General features: G+C 31.9%; 1 protein-coding gene across 1 annotated transcript; it reads left to right on the top strand.

Annotated features, from left to right (window-relative positions):
• The first annotated feature begins 2,306 nt into the window (after positions 1 to 2,306).
• On the top strand, positions 2,307 to 7,437 carry CYP724A1 (cytochrome P450, family 724, subfamily A, polypeptide 1). The gene is made up of 9 exons (XM_085725374.1): positions 2,307 to 2,573; positions 3,193 to 3,520; positions 4,466 to 4,618; positions 4,717 to 4,962; positions 5,471 to 5,557; positions 5,666 to 5,744; positions 6,314 to 6,420; positions 6,513 to 6,634; positions 7,149 to 7,437. Exons 1-9 carry the CDS (start codon positions 2,371 to 2,373, stop codon positions 7,258 to 7,260), a joined length of 1,437 nt encoding a protein of 478 aa, XP_085581500.1. The 5' UTR covers positions 2,307 to 2,370; the 3' UTR covers positions 7,261 to 7,437.
• Positions 7,438 to 21,854: the final 14,417 nt, after the last annotated feature.

Genomic DNA, 21,854 nt, shown 5'->3' on the forward strand with positions numbered 1-21,854 from the left:
AGTGGAGGGAAACATGGGAGAAAATATTAGGGTTAGGGTTAGCTTTAGGGGTTAAGTTTTAGTAAGTAAGATAATAATAACTAGTAAAATACGGGTGCTTCTGCGCGGGTCAGAGTTGTGATGCGTATAATAAGGGGAATACTTGTCAAATAAATATTTGTTTCTCGTGATGTTTTTTTTTTTGAATAAATTTGTTTCTCGTGATGTTGAATCCTTATTATAAGAAGAAAAACCAAAAACATCAAAACCAATACACTCATTAATTAGTGTAACTTTTTGAATATTTTTACAGATAAACCCTCTAATATTAAAAATACAAACATTAAATAAGGGGTAAAAATGTCTTTTAAGCAATAACCACACCTTAAAAGTTGTGATATTTTCTTATAAATAGGACCAAAATTTTTTAAATTTTTTCCTATAAATAGGACCGGAGGGTTAGTAGAATTTTGATGAAAATTGCACTATGTGTATTTTGAGTGAGACTTTTTTTTTTCTCTTTAAGTTGTTATATTTTCTTATAAATATGACCAATTTTTTTTTTAAATTTTTTTCTTATATATAGGACCGGAGGGAGTATATAATAAGTACCTAATCTCTCCAATCCAACACCCAAAATAAATTATTAAATGGATTCCAATAATAACTACATATCATTAAATTTTAATAATAATTTATCTGTTCATTCATAATTATATAACTTTGAAATATTGAATTAATTTCATTAAAAATTATGAAAAAGTGAACAATTTTTTTATATTATAAACTAATAATTAAAATAAAAAATAAAATCTGAGAAAAAATAAAATGATAATAAATTATATACGTTTGATTTCTTTTTTAACTTTTAGATGAATAAATTATTTGTTGTAGTAAAAAATAGTCTTTTATTGAAAATTCAAAATTGATCGATTAAATATAACACTTGTAAGTATTAGGGTTAAATATGTTTTTGGTCCCTATAAATATGTCAACTTTTCATTTTAGTCACTCTAAAATTTTCTTCAACTTTAGTCCCTAGAAAATTTTCCATATGCATTTTTGGTCCCTCTTTTAAAGTAAACTCATGTGTAGAATTCATATTTTTGAATAAAATTTTGAAGAAAAATTTATAATATTATAAGAATCTCTCCCAAAAATATTTAGAATTTTTAAATAAAACATGAATTTAATATGAATTTTTATATGTTTGACTGTTAAAAATTCATATTTAATTTATGTTTTGTTAAAAAATTCTATTTTTTTAGGGAAATTTTTTACAATATACTTCACATTTCTGCACAGTTTCATTAAAAATTACAAAAATTAAAAATTTTATAAAGACTAAAACAAATATTTTATGGGGGCCAAAAGTTAATTTTTGCATTTTTTTAATGAATATTGTGCAGAAATGTGCTCATAATGAATTAGCATCAATTGAGTTAATTGGCTATTTGGCCGTTTCAGTAGTGTCTTCGGGTGAGCAGCCCAACCAAATTCCAACGCTAATAACCAATTTATTCAAATAAAATATACTTCATCCGTTTTAAAATGAATATATTTTAATATTTTTACACACATATTAAGAAATGCATTAATTAAAAGAAAGAGAGATATTATTTTACCAAATTATCCTAAAAAATAATATCTTAGAAATAGTGTATATAATATTAATTGAAGAGTATAATTGAAAAGAAAAAGTTATTATTGCATTGAAAACTAAAAGTCACATTTATGTTGAAATAAATTATTTTGGCAAAAATGACACTCATATTGAAACGGAGGGAGTAAGATGGTAGCTTGAAATTAAATTAAGAAATTTACTATTCATTTTTAGTGCCTTTTTTTATATTTCTTTTCACATGCTTAATGAATTTGTGATCACATCAAATACATAGTTTTTTTTTTTATAAAAAAAACTAACTATGTATTTAAATTCCCTATAATTGTAGGATAGATTTGAATTTAAATTTGAGGATAATTGTATATTAAAAATAGGTCACACCAAAAAAAGTGTTTACCAATTATAATAACATAATTAATAAATTTACCTTTAAAAATAAATAAATAAAATTATGGGCTAAATAAGTAAATAGTTCCCCTAAATATACCAACATTTGATTTTAGTCCCCATAAAATATTATTTAGTCAAAAGATTCATCCAAAGTATAAAAATTTACCTAGTACATTTAGTCAAAAGAATAAAAAAACTTACCAAACATGCTCTAAAGTTTGAAAGATTTACATAGTACATGAATAGAACTATAGGTTTGGACATCTATATATTGCCCTGAACAGATTAGAATCACATAAAAGGTGCTGCAAAGTTCCAACAATCTGAAGCAGAATTGAAATCCTTCACTCACATAAAGAGAATCTATAATAGCTACCATGGTTGAGTTTATGACCATCATTTTAGCTATCATCTCAATCTTAGCCTTTGCCTATCTTGTTAAATATCTTAGCAACCAAGGTTCCTTACACAAATTGCCCCATGGAACTATGGGGTGGCCATTCATTGGAGAAACTCTTGAATTCCTCAAGCCTCATAGATCAAACTCCTTAGGAAGCTTCTTACAAGAACGTTGTTCTAGGTAAATTTCCATTTTCTACCTTCACCTTCTATTCTTTGAAGTCATTTTTTTTTCTCTAATGTTGTAACAATCCTCATAACCAAGGTCTTTTTAAATCGCGAATTGAATAAGTATTGTTGATCTTGCGGAGAATTGATGTCATGTGTGCCTGTTTTTTTAAATCCAGCTCCAAACAACATGTATAAGAGATTTGTTGTTTAGCGTATGTTTGGATTCACATTTTGATGTTTTAAAATTAATTTTCAAAATGTAGAATTTATTTCGACATATTTGCATATTTCCAAGTAAAATTGATTTTTATTTGAACCTATGATTTTAGCTTTTGACTCTAAGATTGTTTTTATTCAAATTTATTATTTAGTTTTTTTTTGACACAAAATTTATTATGTAGTTCACTTTTATATAAATGTAGTCAAAGATTTTTATTATTCAGTTCACTTTTATATAAATGTAGTCAAAGATTTACTATTTAACTCGATTTTACTTCCTTTCAAAAAAAAAAAAAACTCGATTTTACTAAAATCAATTTTAAAGATTCAATTCATTCTACATCAACTATATCCGCCACACAAAAACAAAGAATCGTTGTATAAATGACTAAACAATCGTTGTTATGTAGGTATGGCAAAGTTTTCAAGTCACATCTATTTGGCTATCCCACCATAGTTTCATGTGACTTTGAGCTCAACATGTTTATTCTTCAAAATGAAGGGAAACTATTCCCTGTTGATTACCCTAAGGTAATGCACAAAATCTTAGGGAAATATGCTCTAATTCTTGTCACAGGAGAACTTCACAAGAAACTAAGAAGCACCGTCATCAGTTTTGTAAGTGCATCAAAGTCTGAATCCAACTTCCTTCATTTTGTTGAAATGCTTGCACTCTCAAGGATTAACTCATGGGGTTCAAATTGTAAACAAGTTGCTTTCTATAAAGAAGCTAAAAGGGTATGCATGCTTCTATCAACTACTACCTCTTTTCTTTCTTAAATATAAAGCTTTTTTTTTTTTTTTTTGCTAATTTATATATAAAGCTTCATTTTCCCTCAAAAAAAAAATATAAAGCTTCATTTGCAAAAATATTGTATATAAATATAAATTCTGACTGTTTCTGTTTTTAATTTAATTTTAATTTTTTTTATTACTTGACAAATTTTAAGCTAGAGTTGGGAACACCTACATCCAAAAACCAACAACAGGTAGACTGACCAAGTCTACATCCTAGCTTATGTTAGAAACACGATAGACCAATTTATTTTTTTAAAGATAGAAAAGTAAAACTTTTTTAAACATTTAGGTAAATTGTACCTATTTTTAAATAAGTTATAACAAGATAATAAATCAATGAGATTAATATTACCTTTTCGATATTTTACGGGGTATTTTAAAGTAGGGTAGAGTTAAATATGTTATAAAATATCGAAAGGTAATATTAATCTCATTGATTTATTATCTTGTTATAACCTATTTAAAAATATGTAAAATTACTTATTTAAAGATTTGAATAACAAGTCATGCCAGGATTTAAAAAGGACAAGGCTCATATCTTAAAACAACCCTATCTATGACAGAGTTGGCCTAGGCCTTAACTTTTTCACCAAAAAATAAATAAAAATAAGGTTATTTTTGTAATTGTATTGTCAATCAACTAGTACATGAACTGAGTATCATAATATAATATAGTAATGCAATAATAATCACATCTCCTAAAATAAATATTATGTTACTTTTATTAATGTATGGTCAACAAGTTTTTTTTTTTTGGAAATAATGTATATATATGGTCAACAAAAGTTGAAGAACAGACTATTATAATTTAACTCAAAAAAAAGAAAAAGACTATTATAATAATATTTTACTGACTGAAATATGTTGTTTTCTTCTAAGTAACAGTTTTCCATCAATGTTATGCTGAAGCACCTTCTGAATATCAATCCTGATGATCCCCTAGCTATCAAGATTTTGGGGAACTTTGAGAATTATATAAAGGGTTTCATTACATTGCCAATAAATATTCCAGGGACTACATACTCCAAAGCTGTGAAGGTACTAACAAATAAGTTAACTAGTTAGTAACAAAGTTCCAAAAAAAGTGTCTTGTCTTGATTCTAACAAGAGACTTTCCTATTTTTGGCTTGTTTTAGGCTAGAATAAGACTCTCATATATTATCAAAGATATTATAATAGAGAGGCGTAAAGTTAATATTGCTGGACCTGTGGAAGGAGGGGACCTCTTGGATTTGATTTTATCAAAGCAGAATTTATGTGATGAAGAGATGGTGAGCATTGTTATGGACCTTTTGTTTGGGGGATATGAGACAACCTCAAAACTTCTGTCTTTGATTGTCTATTTCCTTGAGGGTGCCCCTAATGCTTTGGAAAGCTTAAAGGTACTTAGCTATATATATATATATATATATGTTATAAAATTATCACTAATTTGATTAATGTATATACAATGACAATATAAAAAATAAAAAATATTTACAGAAACATTCATTGATACTTTGCCTTGCCAAATTGTCTTAGAAATCATGATTGGACCTAACACTACCTCACAAAACCGGTTTGTGTGAGGTAGGATCTCTTATCCGATGTAGGATCTTAGAAATTGTTGTTGGACGTAAGTCTGACGATTGCCCTCACTTATAAACACATTGTTTGTTCATCTCTTATCCGATGTGAGACTTTATAACAAATTTTCAAGAGACTACAATACTTCATGTGTTTCGTTTCCGTAACAATGAGCATTACTCTTTAATATGACATATCATGTTTTCAAACTCATTAAATGACGTGACAATGAATCATTGAATTCTTTTTTTTTTTTTTTTTTATATTAACCATATATATTAATCAAATGTATTTTATTAAATTAACCATTGAAAAACTTTGCAGGAAGAGCATCAAGTGATAAGGAAAAGTAAAGTGGAAGGGGAGCTATTGAACTGGGAGGACTATAGGCAAATGCAGTTCACTCAAAATGTAGGAAATTATCAACCAATTAAATATTAAGTGACTTTGTATATGATTTTTCCTCCTCATGATTTTGTTCTTTCTCACGTGTGGTATTAAAAATATTGTTGACACTAGGTGATTAATGAAGCTATGAGATGTGGGAATGTTGTCAAATATCTTCACCGGAAAGCTGTTCAAGATATCAAATTCAAAGGTATTTGTAAAGTTTATAGCTTTTATAATTGTGATACAATAAGAAAATATATGATACTCTTTTTGATAGGGTGGGTCTAAGGGTCAAACCACTTATATTTGGGATTCAAAAAATATTTTACCTTGTAAATGATATTTTTTTAAAGGAGAGAAGTTTCACTTATAAAATGTCTATTTAAACGCCCTCAAAAGATTTCTCACTCACATTCTCTTAAGAACCACACAAAATTTTAAAAGGATACTTTCAAACGACACAATTTGTCTCAAAGTACACTTTTGGACAAAACAAAAAATATATTTTTTAGGTGTAACAAGTTTCTCCATTTAAAATTTATTTAAGACCTTATTCATTTCTCGGTCCATTGATACGCAACACTTACACTCCATATTAACATTGCGTTGGTAATACATGTGTCGGTATCTTATAAGTTATATCAATATCACATTGACGCATATAGTTACATTCCTTTTCTTATATTTTTCAAATGGGTGGATGCTTTGACATCTTGATATCAATGCTCTACCATCTTATATATAACAAGAACTTTCTCACACTTGAAATTTTTGCAGAGTTTGTGATACCAGCAGGGTGGAAGGTTCTTCCTGTCTTGTCAGCACCACATTTGGATCCTAACCTTATGGAAAATCCATTAGAATTCAATCCCTATCGATGGAATGTATGTTGCAATTAATGCATTAGACAAACTCAAGCATATATGCTTTTGTTTATTACTCTATTGCACATCTAATCTAATTTTGTCTCTCTTAGGAGGAAAATTCGAGCAGCAAGAAAGTTGCACCATTTGGTGGTGGTCCACGTCTATGTCCTGGTGCTGATCTAGCTAAAGTGGAGATAGCATTCTTCCTTCATCATCTTGTCCTTAATTATAGGTACTTACCTTACAATACTAGCTATAAATTAGGCAATACATATTAAGATAAATTAGTAGTACAAATCATGTATTTAAGAAAAAAATTATATTGAAATTCCTATAAAAATTTTCATATATGAATTTATTAACTTAAAGTAGAAAATTACACATGAATGAAAGATAAATAGACAATAAACTGTGCCACTAACATTTCTAGTCTAAATAGTAAAACCAATATTCTTGAAAACTGCAAATATTTTACCTGCAAAGATTTACTATCAAAGACCCTATAAGAGAAACCTTTTTGTGAAAAGAGTATTGCTAATATTATTAAACTTAAAATTAGGGAAATGCTAACAAATGTCTGTAGAGCACTTGATAGAATGTTTAAAGTGAAAATATCTTAGGAATTGTGTATTGAACACATTGAAACATTAAAAAAACAACTTTTTCATTCAACTGTTTCCATTTTTGAATCCCTAACAAGTGTCCCATGACCCTTAAAAGTAAAATACTTGATTATCTTGAAACAGGTGGAAAATGAAGGCAAACGATCACCCAATTGCTTTCCCTTTCGTGGAATTCAAAGGAGGGCTGCTGTTGGATCTTGAACCTACAGGCACTACTTTTTGGAAACACTCTTGAATGCTATTTGGACTTTACTAGACGTATGTACTGGAATAACCCAAACATTTTGTAACAAAGAAACTAAAATGTCACTTGGTTGTTTAAGTATATAAGATTAGAGGCAGTATTTACCTTCATATATGTAATAATGATTGGTGTATGGAATCCTTTCTCAAATAGGGGAAGTTTTTTTAATAAAAAAAAAGGGAAAATCGAAAGAAAGCGATAAATACATTACCCATCAACAAATTTTGGATAGGGGATACGAATATGATTTGACATCAATCAAAATCATTCATTCGTCTATTTATTATGTCAATAACATATATAGTGGAAGACAAATAGATGATCTTGATTGGTGTCATCAAAATCCTTGAAATGGACATATGATACATGGTATTCAGATGCATATATACATTGAGTTGTGATTTTTACACAAATGTCAGAATTGGAATCGAAATGTGATTGATGAAAATTTGTTGCGACTATTGAGCACTAGAATTTGTTGAATGTTAATGTTGTACAAACGGATGAAAGCTTTGCTGAAATTTTTGAAGTGAAATTTTATGAATTGCCAAAAGTGTTAAAAAAACAGAAAAGTGCAGTAAAAATATCTTGGTGGATATAAATATGTATCAAAATTTTATCGTTGACTTAAAAAAATTATTTTAGAGACTTTGTTATTCGAAGTCATGTTCAGTAGCATGAACGTGACTTAAGTCACGTTGAGTCAACGTGAGTTAAGTCACGCAGGTACAAAGTCAATGTGACTTAAGTCATGTTACTTTTAGGTAAGTTAAAATTTCATCAATTTTTGCAAATTCCCATAAAGATGCTATTTTTTTAATACCCCAAACGTACAATATGTTATGTTCATTTTTTAAAAGCAAGTCATGTCTTAGAAACAACAGTAACAACAATTCATTCATGATCCAAAATAAATCATAACTAAAAATACACAAGTACACGAAATCAATTCCAAAAATACACAATTTTATTTAGTTTTAATTCCATCTACGTTACATTACATTAAATTCTCCCTAAATATGTGGTATCATCATGATATTGGGTATAAATTAAATTCTTGAAAGTTTATTGAAAATGTTGGCATTGAAGTTTCTTATACTTAGTGTAAAATTTTGCTAGTCCCTTTGAAAACTCAAAAGAATGAAGAGAACACACTGTATCAAATCAACTGTATAGGTTATCACATCGAATCCCTTCATATATGATGAGTACTCAGAAAAGAGGAATGAATCCCAAAATATTCTTTTGAACTCAATCCTACTGCCCTGCCAACTGACAAGTTTCAATTGGCAGAGAAGCATGAACAAGCTCAAAACATCTTAGAAATGCATTCCCTTTTGTAGCACTCATCATATACGAAGAAATTTGATGTGAAAACCTATATAGTTGATTCTTTTGAGTTTTTAGAGAGACTTGCAAACATTTACGCTACGTATAAGACACTTCAATGTCAATATCTTCAGCAAACTAATAAGAATTAAACTAAAATCCAACAAAAGGCCATGTCTCCTTCGAGCAGGAGGGCATGCAGACGCCTTTTCGGCCTGTGCACTTTGTGTCATGCTCTCCCGGCCTGCTCTCACTCTGTTCGGCCTCTCAGACATATATACGTAACATTTTTAAAAGAAAAAAATCAATGATTTTCATAAGGACATTATGTCATTTCTAACTAATCAACAACAACTGTTCAATTTCGGCAATGTCATTTCAATCTCTAACCTGACACATTGCACTCAAACTCACTATAATCAACATTAACAATTCAATTTCTAACTACTTTCATCATTACCAATGCAAAAATAAAAACATTGAAACATTTTTTCTAATACCTAGAGTGCAATATTCAATGAATATAAAATCTAACAATTTTTAAACCCTAAACTACCACATTGGAGTCAAACTTACTCTAAACAACATCTAAACTACAATTCCTAAATATTTGATCATTAACAATCCAAAAATCAAAATGCAAATCAACCCTAAAAATATAAATTTCACAATTTTCAACAAAAACTCTTAACATTTAAACAAAAAAAAAAATCCAAAGCAAAAGGTTAGAGAACACTTACTTGTAATGGAAGTAGAACTTGATGTTGTTTTGATCAAAGTTGAAGGGAATCGCAAAAATGGGAGAAATTCGATTAGGTTTGGGTTAGAAATGGAAGAAAACACAATATTGTTGTGTTCTCTCTGTTCAAATATAAAACAACATGCAACGTTTAGGAATGAGCAAAACTATATGGGAGAAGAATAATTTTCCTATCTATTTGGTGGTGCAAACTAATTAGACCCAAATTAATTATTAAACGAGTGACGTGTACCATCGGAACCTATTCTAGCACCCAAACGAGGTGCTGCATTGTGGATGGTATTAATGTTGGACTGTTTGGTACTTTGAGTAGTGCATTTCATTTATTTTTGTTTGATTGTGATGGTCGGTAACATGTTTATGATAATATGGGTTTTTTTTTTTTTTTGAGGGAATATGGGTAATTTTAAAAATGCAATTTGTAATTTATCGAATGCTCGTAGAAAAGTGATGAGGACCTACTTGGAATTTGTGAATTAATTCAACTGTAGTACCTCATAAGTTTCTCATAGAAAAGTGACGAGGACCTACTTCGAGGCCAGAGGCTCCCATCCCCATTTTGAGAAAGATACGGTATGACCCGCCCCAGTTGGTAGCAAACTTGCCTTCCTTAGAGTCCTTCTGTTTTCGTTGGAGGACGAAATCACATACTTTGAATTCTTGTTTTACAAATTTTTTGTTGTGGCGAGCAATTATCTTTTTTTTAATGGCTGCTTCTTTTAATGCATCTTCACTTTTGATTGTTGATGTAAAATCCCTAATTAATTTTAAAGATAACAAACCTTGATGATTAAATGATTAATAAACTTTGATTAATTTCTTGGTATTTAATATGTCTTCTTGAGTGTTTAACTAAGACATGAACAAAGTATAAATCATAAAAAGATTTAAGTAATCAAAGAACATGAAAGCCTCTGAACCCAGTCAGAGTTCAGAAGATTGTTCTTATGGTTTATCAAGAGCAAGCCCATAAATCTATGAACATTATCAAGAGCATTCAAGACATATGTGACATAAATAAAAGTCCAGAAAAATACTATGACTTAGATCAATAGAGGCATCTATTTGGATAAAAGTCAAAAGACATATTCATTAAGGACTAATGAACAAAAGAAGTACAAAACATTAGGAATATTCCTCTAAGAATATCATCCTAGATGTTATGCATACTACACTTCATTGATGTTTTACTATTAGGATTTGATTACATGAAATGGAAGTCTTACAAATCATCCTAAGTAAAACAAATGAACATTCTAAGTTCATAAGGTTCGTTTCCAGCTACATGTTTTATCTGACTTAACAATACAGTAGGTAAAAAGCAAAAGTAAAAAGCAAGCTCAAGTCTTATTCAATTAGAATTAGACACATATGGGAGCAGGTACTATACACAGACCAGCAAATTCCCTAGCATGAGTATGAAGTGACAGATCCACTTTCCTCTCTCCTACACAAGTTCCAAGACAGATCTGCAAAGTTCATGGATAAACCCAGAAGTTCATCTGACATTGATATGAGGAACCCAAAATCTAATCCGACATTCATACATATGAACCCAAGAACATTCTGAAGTTCATCTGATGAATCCAGAAACATACTGAAGTTCAGAATGTTGTTCCAGATTTTAAAGAAAAAGTTGCAAAGTACTAGGACACGTGGCACAAGACTATTGAACACGTCCTAACAACTACATGAGGTCAAGAAACTCTATAAAAAAGGCAGAAGACTCAACATTGAAGCACACAACTTCCAAGCATGCTTAAACAACTTATTAAAAGTGTTTAAAGCTTCATAGCAAAACTGATTGCACAAATCAACTCTAAAGATTCCTAAAATATTAAAGAGTGTGTAACAATCTTCTCTTCTCTTCTTCTTCTTATCCAATTTCATTCAAACTTCCAAATCATTTGTTAGAGAAATCTCATCTAGCTTTAAGGGTATTAAAGTGTTAGTTGAGTAAAAAAAGTGTATAGTCATGCGTGACTTAGCAAAGAAAGTTGTGAGCCTACTGAGGCTTACAGAATACAGGTTGTAATTGTTCCAAGGGAACAAAGGTGTAAGGTGCAGGAGTTAAGAAGGTTGTCTCAAGCATCATAGTGGAAATCTCACAAGTTGTGAGGAGTGGACTAGCCCACATTGGATGAACCACTATAATTTATGTGTGTTCTTCTTTTCTATCCCTATACTCTTTACTTACATCATGCACATCACACAAATAATTATTTATCCTTGTTATTTTGTTTTATACTAACAGTTCAGAACGTTTTGAAGTCTGCTTTAACTTTGATCTTCCAAGTCTCAACTTGAGAAATATTTTTAAGTACAAAATTTAATTTTAAAAATGGTCACAACATAGATAGCTTATGTTATGTATGTAAGACAGAATGGGGACTCGTCAGTGGTTGAATGAAGAGTCTTGAGATAAGCCCACAACACAATATGTAACTCCTCAACCTAGTTCCCTTCGTGATGTCCGATCGTCGACTTAATCCTCGTAGGATAACTTGATTGACGAATTTAGTTTGCCTATTGGTTTGGGGATGTTCGACATAAGTGAACTGGTGTTTGATTTTCAAATCCCTTAGATATTTTTGGAATTTTCCGTTAGTGAATTGAGTCTCATTGTCGGTGACTACAATTGTGTGTACTCCGGATTTGGTGATGTGTTTATTTTGAAGAAACATGGTACGTTGTTATTTTTGTGAGGGTTTCCACCTCAATCCATTCTATCGAGTGGTCGACAACGACCACTAGGTATTTGACCTTCCCCACTAATTTAGGGAAAGGTCATAGTTTCTCGATTCCCCACCATGTAAAAGGACATGGAGAGGTGAGTGTGGTTAGCTCGGTAGGTGGGGCGATGTGCATATCCCCATTGTAACGCCTCGGATTTTCATCCTAAACATTATTTGAAAATGTTCACTTCTTTAGAAAGTATGAAAATATTTTTTTTTAACAAACTACTTGAACGAAACTAATAGAAAGATAAACTATTAAAATAAATTAATGGAAAATTACTCTTTAAGATTAATCATTTCCTAAAGAAAGAAATAATTGAGTTCAAAAAAAAATTTAAAAGTTGCAATTAAAAATTAATGAAAACTAATCTTCTTTTTCATTTAAAAACCCAATTTGTCCCGTAAGCGTTTCATCACACATCAAGCTTCATATTTCATCTTTGGTACCTACAACATTATATTAATGCAAGGGTCAATTTTTTTTTTATCCAAATTAATTCATACTCAAAGCACAAGAATTTAATCTTTTGGAAGGAACAATAGAACCGTCGGGTGAATGCTTGAGAACTGTCGTTTAACAAGTTTGAATTACCACATTTTAGAGGTAAGACATTTGTTGTAGTTGGAAGGTCCATTCCCTACCTAATCACGATCTTCTGGCGGAATCAAACTGTTGATAATATCTTCAGTTGATCTTAGCAACGTTACACGCATATCGATCCACTAGAACATGTTGTGCTCCCAAAACATGCTCCTCACTGAATGAATGATATTCTCCAATTGTCGAGCGTTGGAAGGTTATAGCGAACGTATTCCACCCTCCTTGTGTCTCCGGGGTTGACTTCTTGGTTGAATTCATTCAGTTGATCCTTGATACCTCTTAACGTGACACCAAGGTGTCGAACCTTCAACCTCTGAGGTTCTCCACCGTTGAATTGTGCATGAACGTCGAACATATCGATCATTGTTTCAGATCTACACAATAAGAAATTAAAAACAATCAATGAAAAACTCATTCAAACATTTAATCAAACACTTGGAGTGCAAATTATACATAAACCCTAAATATCATAACTATAACCCTAAAATGTTTTACTCTAAAAAAAACATAAAAATGCAAAAAATATAACAAAATTAATCAACTTATATCTACTCTTAAAATAAATCATATACTCTTACATGTAAATCTACTTTAAAACTAAAATAAAAAAATGAATATAAAACACCAAAATTAAAAATAACCCTAAAATTCTAAACTATAACATCAACATCATGCAAACATTTTAACTAAATTAATCAACTTACTGTTGGTCTATATGGCTAGATGGTTACCAAGCTAGAGGAGGGGTGAATAGCGCGTTTGAAAAACTTTTCGGAGATTTAGTGAGAAATGATTTTAATAAATTGACTATTTGAAATTAGCTTGAACAATCACAATTAATGAATCAACAAATAGCAAATATATGTGGAATAAGATTTTATCTTAGAATTGAGAGATTCACGATACAAATCTTTGTACACAATCAATTATTAACAATCATTGAACAAGGTACAAAACAATACATAATTTTAAACCAAACCTAAGAACAAGAATAATATGCTATCAAATAAAAAATACAATGCAAGTGTAATTGATGAATTGAATAGACTTAACAATCAATTGATCTAAGCAAATTGTATGAAACCTAACTCAATGAATTAGGTCAATTTTCAATGAAAAACTACTTAGATCAATACTAGCAATTAACCTATCAATTATTCAATTAATCACAAGCAATATTGAAAAGTAAAAAGGATAGGGAAAGAGAGAGAACACCGGTGTTTATAGTAGTTCACCCTATTTCATCCTCGCTTAGAGATACGTCTACTCTACTTGATGAAGTACTCCTTCACCAAGGTCATCCACTATGTAACAAATGTTGATTACAATGTTTACAAGAGTTCCTTCATATTAAATCCCTAATTCTTCAACTCCTATGTAAACTACTCCCCCAAACTTCAAGTACCCCTTGAATTTGATGCTCCTTGAATCTTTGGATCCTTGATTTACCCGTGCACTCCTTCGAACTCTTCACTCGAATCTTCAATGCTACGTCCGGCAAACGAACCCCCTTCGACTTCAAGAACGGTTAGAAAGACCCCCAAGTCCTTTGGAGGTGGAATGAGATTATTCACTTCCTTTTTGATTAAGCCCAATCAATCTTCTTGAGAGAACCAACTTACAATCCCTACTAGCACCCTAGAGAATCTGCACACAAAGAACAAAGTGATTCTAAGAAAAAGTGTTTAATCTTGAAGAATGTATGAACAATGAGTTTTTTAGACCTAGAGAGAATAGTCGCAAATGATTCAATACTTTGAAGTTGAGAAGGAAAAGTGTTTATATAGAGGAGGGATAAAAGACACAAATTTCGCACCAAAATAACAGATTGAATCGATTCAATTACCTATTGAATCGATTCAGACATTAGGAAGATTAAATCCAGATGAAGGAAAATATATGAAGATTGATGCAAGTCAAGAGATGTATGAAACCATTCAAGCTGCCCAGCTGGATGTTTGAATCGATTCAGGATAACAATGAATCGATTCAGAGAGAGTCAGAGAGTTTGATGATACGACTCAAAAAGGAGTGATACGATTTAAACATGAATCGATTCATATACGTGTGAATCGATTCATACTAAGTCGGAAACTTTTTTGAGACGATTCAAATAGGAATGAGTCGATTCATGCAGACACAAGACACAAATGAAATGGTACAAACATGGACAGTTACAAGTTGCCTCACTAGGGTGCTTTAACATAGTCTAATCAAAAAGAAAAGCTAGACAAACATGGTATGAACTAAAACAATCAGAGATACAAAACCAAACATCATCAAAACTGTAGCTAGAGGCTTCACTTACTTCTACTCTAAAAATGAATTATAACATGTAAATCTACTCAAAAACTAAAATAAAACAAATCTACTCAAAATCTACTCAAAAACTAAAAAAAAACATTTATAACAACTAAAATGTAAGTTAATAGCATTATGATTACTTACTTGTGATTTTGTTGAATAAATTTGGTTGGGTTTTGTAGAGAGATTTTTAGAGAGATTATAATTTTTTTAGAGATTGAGAGTAATAATGGATGAGAGAGCTTCTGCCAGATTTGTAGCAAGATCGCATCGGCAGTTAACAGCCGATGGATTCCATCGGCAGTTAACTGACGCGGATTTCGCAATTCATCGGCAGTTAACTGCCGTCGGGGCTTTTGAGTCATTTACATGTGTTTTTCAGCCCTTTAAAATGTGTCAACAACAATTTTCAAAAAAAATTGGGCTGAATTCTTTATCTACTAATTTATTTGGGTTCCATCAAATCAATCTGATGGTTTCTCACACTCAATGTGCAAACTTCATGGAAAAGCTTGAAGCTTCTTCTAATGTTGATCTTTTTCTTCATGAGTCACCATTTGCTGGTCTTATCAATCTTCTCAGAAGCGATACCGATGACACTTTGTTCCTCTGGGAGTAGTTAGAATTTTTCGTTTGTTTTGTTGTTTCTTCTATTTATCATTGTAACAAAAAAAAACTTTAATTGATGGATCAAATGGATATTCATCCATCAATTAATAGTCTAATAATAGATGGGTTGGATGAATTTTATATTTAATAGATTAGTTGGATGGATTTAAAACGAAAAATTAAAGGCTAATAAAAACTAATAGATTTTTTTTTATCCATTCATTATGATCTATATTCATATTCATCCATTCCTTCCATTTGTCACCTCTAACTCTAACTATAAATTGCTACTTATGACAAATTTTTCATTCTCCGATTTTTTTTTATAAGAAATTAACTCATTACTTAAAACTTAAAAAAAACTCATTAATAAAATAAAAAATTTGTCACTGTCCATGACTACCATCCTATAGACAGATCATGTACTAGTTATGGTTCAGCGAGAACTAGAGTCACATTTGCAATCTTTGTAGGAGATCACAAGGTTGCTTTACATGAAATGAAACGCTAAGGATCGGTTAATTTGCCTAGTTATGATTTTCGGTTGTTGCGGTATCTTCTCACATGGTTTCTGAGAAAACTCAATATATATGTAGAAAATGACCTTAAAGTGAAAATGGTAGAGAAGAAAAAAGAAAAAAACCAGAAAAATAGAAAAGACAATTAAGTTTTGGAGAACAAAGTAAAAAAAACTAAGATACTTTAATACATTATACTAAAAATAAGCTACAAATATATAGAGGTGAGTCCAGGACCGGCTCAACGGATTAAGAGGCCTAAAGCAACATTTTTAATGTGGCCTTTACAAATATATTTTTTTAACAGAATATTTATATAAAATCAATTTTGTGGAGATTGAAATTTGAATTCATGATCAAGAGTAATTGAGGGCTTTTTGGTAATCAGTTAAGCTATCCAAATTTCTGTAATTTATCTGTCATATAATATACTTATAACCAAATTAAATTTTTAGAGACCTTTTTTTTCACCCAAAATTTTGAGGCCTAAAGCCCTTACTTGTGTTGCTTTGCCCTTAGACCATCCCTGGCCAAGTCATAACCTTGCCTGTAAAACTTAAAATAAAACTCTACAGTAGATCAATTTTAAACACTAGTTACCTTTACCTAATGACCAGGGGCGGAGCCAGGATTTAAACATCGGGGTGACCAAGTTTAAAAGGTAAAAATAAATTCTCAAATGCACTACATATTTAAAGAAGAAAAACAACTACATTCAAAGTTAATATTGTCATTTACTAAAAAAAAAAAAAAGCTAATATTGTCAAATATATATATATATATATATATATATATATATATATATATATATGTAATTCATCGTAAACTGAATGTCACATTTCATAAAAATCAGAAATGAAAAAATAATAATTTATCCTTCAAAATTCAATCAACAAAGTACTTAATATCTTGCAGCGGAATCATTCAACACCTAAAAATAGTCTTTGGCACAAAAGGTCTCATCATAAAAGTCTCATAATAGTTTAAAACATATCATTAGTTCAAATCCAGTAACTTTTTTTTGAACAAATCAAATCCAGTAACTTAATCATAAATCTCGTAAAACAATACGTAAGGAATAGAAAACATTAGCAAAGTCCCCATCCCGTTACGTATCAGAGCACCTAAGACACACTTGTGAGGAGTCCACTCACGACCACACCTAATCTTGATTTCCTGCAAGTTACTCATACGAAGAGCAACATTTTCAAGCAGAAGGGGTGAGATTCACAAAACAATAATATTAAGCATATAATTCAACAATTATATCTAACATCTTAAACTTCATTAACTAGTATCATTAATCTCCCTACATTAGTCATAAACATCATCACATGTCAACAATAATATCACAAACATCATCACGTATCATCGACATAATAATCATGAACATCTTCATATATCATCAAACATTAGTCATAAGCATCATCAAATATCATCATCATAATAATCATAAATATCACATATCATCTTAATCATAAACATAAACATCATATATCATCTTCCTATATCATCGTATGTCATAACATCATATATCACCTTAATCATAATACATCATTAGATACTTCTTCAAACATCACAACTTAACGACTTGACTCGACTATGCAACTCTTCGTCTTAAATCATCTCGACTCGACTATGCAACTCTTTCGTCTTAAAACGTCTTGACAATGCAAATGCATGTGGTACCATTCTAGGGCATAAGCCCTCGTCGCTATTGAGCATAAATAGGCTCCCAGGACTTGAGCCCTCGTCACTTTTGAGCACAAGGCTCCAGGGCTTGAGCCCTCGTCGCTTTTGAGCAAATGCTCCAGGGCTTGAGCCCTCGTCGCTTTAAATGAGTATGCATGGACTCAATATCTTACATCTTAGAAACATCATGAACATCTTATAGCTTCTTAACATCTTAACATCTTGACAACATAACGTCTTAACAACTTGACGACTTCATAACGACTTGATAACTTAACAACTTCAACAACATCGACAAACAACTTACAATTTTGAAGACATTGACGACAACTGTGGTAACAACAACGACAACGACTTCACACCATAATTTCATATTCATCAATCATAAACAACGTCATATAACATCGTGCTTAAACATCAACAATTCATCATATAACATCGTATTTAAACATCAACAATTCATCATATAACATCGTATTTAAACATCAACAATTCATCATATAACATCGTATTTAAACATCAACAATTCATCATGCATCTTTGTAAAAACATAATAAATTATCCACAACATATTTTCATGCCAAACCAAAGCTACTGGAAAGATATCACAATTTTCAACAACTTTCATGTTTATACTAAAGACTAATTCAGAACAGAACCATGTGAAACAGACGCAAAAACATGAAACAAGAATGTTGTCACCGTACAATTTTGTTAAGACCTCCTTGGAGTATTTTCATCATAACTCAGAAACTAAAAGTCATTTTCACGTCAAACCAAAGCCACTGGAAAGCTAACAAAATTATCTAAAACTTTCATGTTTACACCAAAGGCCAATTCTGTACCGATCAATACCAGTTTTCGTTTTAAATTAGGAAAAGTTGAGCAGAAAGTCCATAAAAATTCATTGTGATCTATGTGCAGTAATTTAACCATAACTCAAGTTCTATAAATCATTTTGACACCAGACCAACGACATTAGAAAACTAACATCCATACCTACATGTTGGGTATTTGTATTGGCTGCATTATTGCTAAAACAAATATCCTTGTTCTGTAAGTTGGAACCAATGTTCCAGCATGTGGTTAGGCAGCTCTGTGAGATGTTGGATACAATGTTCCAACATCCTGGCATGGTTCAGTGTGCCTGGGTTTTGCCTTATTTGTACGCGCGTAGTTTATCCATTAAGGAAACCATATTTCCTTTACTTACTGACCAAGTAACGCGTATATCTTATTAGAATTAGCTGTGGAATATTACTAAAATAGATAATAGGAAAATATTTGTTACGATTTGGAATGTTTCCTAATAGGTTCCGACATATTAGGACTTTCCAGAATTGTTTCTGATTCTGTTTTGCAGGTTTGCTGAACCGATCTGCAAGTTTACTGAAGCCCAATGATTATTTAGCCCAAGCTGCTTCAGTATAAAAGGAAGACTTGAAGACCTAATTATTCATTCAAGCCGTCACGCTAAAAAGTTTAGATTTTTAGGGTTTGAGTCTTCATGTATTCTATTCTTGTATCGATTGTGATGCAGGTTTAGGATCTTTACTGTGTTCTTGCTAGTGCGTGTTTAGATACTTGTTTAGGACTAGTTTTGTGAGTATTGATACTCTTGTGCATCAAACCGAAGTTGTGAAACAAGGTTTGGTTGTTTGTGTTGGAAGGTAACTTCTATCTTTTGTGTTTGAGGTCTGATAGGTCACTGGGGCAGTGACTGACCATTAGGATAGTGAGATGGGATCTCAGATCTAGGAGTTCCTAGGTTGAAGTCTAGACGGGTAGGTCCTAGGTCATATAGTGTAAACGAGGAGTTTGCTGAGAGCTATTGAATAAGAACTACACTAGTGGATTTCCTTCCTGGCTTGGTAGCCCCCAGATGTAAGCGTGTTGTGCTGAACTGGGTCAACAAACTTCCTGTGTTCTTTATTTTTCTGCACTTTATTTTCTTGTTTTATTTTCTGTTTATCGCATGATGTTGAAACATTAATCAGAACATCGCAAACGTTTAAACATCTGACAGAACCTAATAAAACAAGTACGCTAGAATTTCAATTGGCATCAGAGCAGGCACCCTGTCTGTTTTAGGGTGAGCTCCAGGGAGTTTTATTCTAGCACTATGGACAAGGAAGGTGGATTTGTAAACAGGCCCCCTCTGTTGGATGGATCTAACTATGACTATTGGAAATCATGTATGTGTGCTTTTCTCAAATCCATTGACAGCAAAACATGGAAGGCGGTTCTGAGAGGTTGGGAACATCCTGTACAACTTGATGCTGATGGCAACATGACTGATGTGTTGACACCAGAAGAAGAATGGAGTGCTAATGAAGATGAATTGGCTCTTGGAAACTCAAAGGCTTTGAATGCTCTGTTTAATGGTGTGGACAAAAATATGTTCAGATTAATCAAGCAATGCACTATGGCTAAGGATGCTTGGAAGATTCTCAAAACTGCACATGAAGGCACAACTAAGGTAAAAAGTGCTAAAATCCAACTTCTTACCACTAAATTTGAGAATCTGAAAATGTTAGAAGATGAGAGCATTCAGGATTATCATCTAAATATCCTAGACATTGCAAACTCTTTTGAGTCCCTTGGAGAGAAAGTCTCTGAAGAAACGCTTGTGAGGAAAATTCTCAGATCTCTACCTAAGAGATTTGACATGAAGGTCACTGCTATTGAGGAGGCTCAGGACATATCTAGTTTAAAGGTTGATGAGTTGATAGGGTCTCTGCAAAACTTTGAAATAACTGTCAACAGCAAAACTGACAAAAAGGGCAAAGGTATCGCTTTTGCTTCTTGTGTAGAATCTGATGAGTCACAAGCAAAGCAAGAAGATGATGAAGACATGGCAGATTCACTGGCACTTCTTGGGAAACAGTTCAAGAAGATTTTAAGAAGAATTGATAGAAGGTCCAGGCCAAATGATCAGAACATCCGTCCCAACATTGACGATCAGTCTAGCAAAGAGAAGGTGGCAAGACCTGATGGAGGAGTAGACTCTCACTACAAAGGAGTTCAATGTTATGAATGTGGAGGGTATGGACATATCAAAACAGAATGTGCCACATTTCTGAAGAAGCAGAAGAAGAGCTTGACTGCCTCCTGGTCTGATGATGATGAATCTGAAGAAGATGGAGAAAGAGAATATGCTAAGCACATAGCAGCCTTGACTAGCAAGATTGTTCCTGATGTTGACTCATGTGTAGAAGACTTGGGTGTTGCTGAACTCATTGCATCCTACAAATGTCTTGCGGAAAGAAACTACAACGCATGCAGACAACTTGAAGAGCAGAAAAATATCACCAGTAAATTGGAGAATGATAGGATCAGTCATCAAGCCAAAATTTCAGAATTAAATCACAAGGTAACTCTGTTGAACTCACATCTTAGTCAAGCTATGAATCAGGTAAAAAGGGAAACTGGTAAAACAACTCCAACTGTTGGTGAATGTGTGTTGCCTCATATTGAAAAAGGTGTAGCACCAAGGGGTGTAAACTATGAGGGAAATAACTGTTTGAGGGCACCACAAGAAATAGGTCTGACAGGTAACTTAACTGGTATGTCAAACATGATGTTGGAACATCTAATCACCTTCAATAAATATAATAGGTCACATCCTGATGAAATGTATGATAAGAAGGTTAATCAGTTCTTCTGCACTCATAAGGAACAATCAAGTAGTATTGTAGCTAAAAACTTGAAAGACAGGCTACCTGTTGATTTGAATGATAAACCTGAAATCTGTCCACTTAAGGAGTTGAACAACTTTGTGCACATGGTTCCACATTCATTAGGACACACTAATCCGGTTCTTCAGCCTCAAACCCACATAAACACACCAACAACACACAGAAACTCCTTCCCTATTTCTACCTTTTCTCTCAATCCTCCCAAGTTCAAATACATACAACCTTTTGTACCTTACCCTTTTCAAACAGCTCATCCTTACATTCTCACCAATCAGAACCAACAGTTTCAGACCAGCAAAAACTCAGACCCTGTTCTCAAACAAGCCATGGCAACTG

This window comes from Medicago sativa, chromosome 7, assembly GCF_051527215.1.
Source record: "Medicago sativa cultivar Bolivia chromosome 7, Bolivia_mono, whole genome shotgun sequence".
In the NCBI taxonomy this organism is placed as follows: Eukaryota; Viridiplantae; Streptophyta; class Magnoliopsida; order Fabales; family Fabaceae; genus Medicago; species Medicago sativa.

Bases quoted from the DNA above. Each gene is read 5' to 3' on its own strand.
- CYP724A1 (XM_085725374.1), top strand. From the start codon at position 2,371: ATGGTTGAGTTTATGACCATCATTTTAGCTATCATCTCAATCTTAGCC. The intron at 3,521-4,465 runs GTATGCATGCTT...TCTAAGTAACAG, and splicing joins TCTATAAAGAAGCTAAAAGG to TTTTCCATCAATGTTATGCT. The intron at 5,558-5,665 runs GTAGGAAATTAT...TGTTGACACTAG, and splicing joins AAATGCAGTTCACTCAAAAT to GTGATTAATGAAGCTATGAG.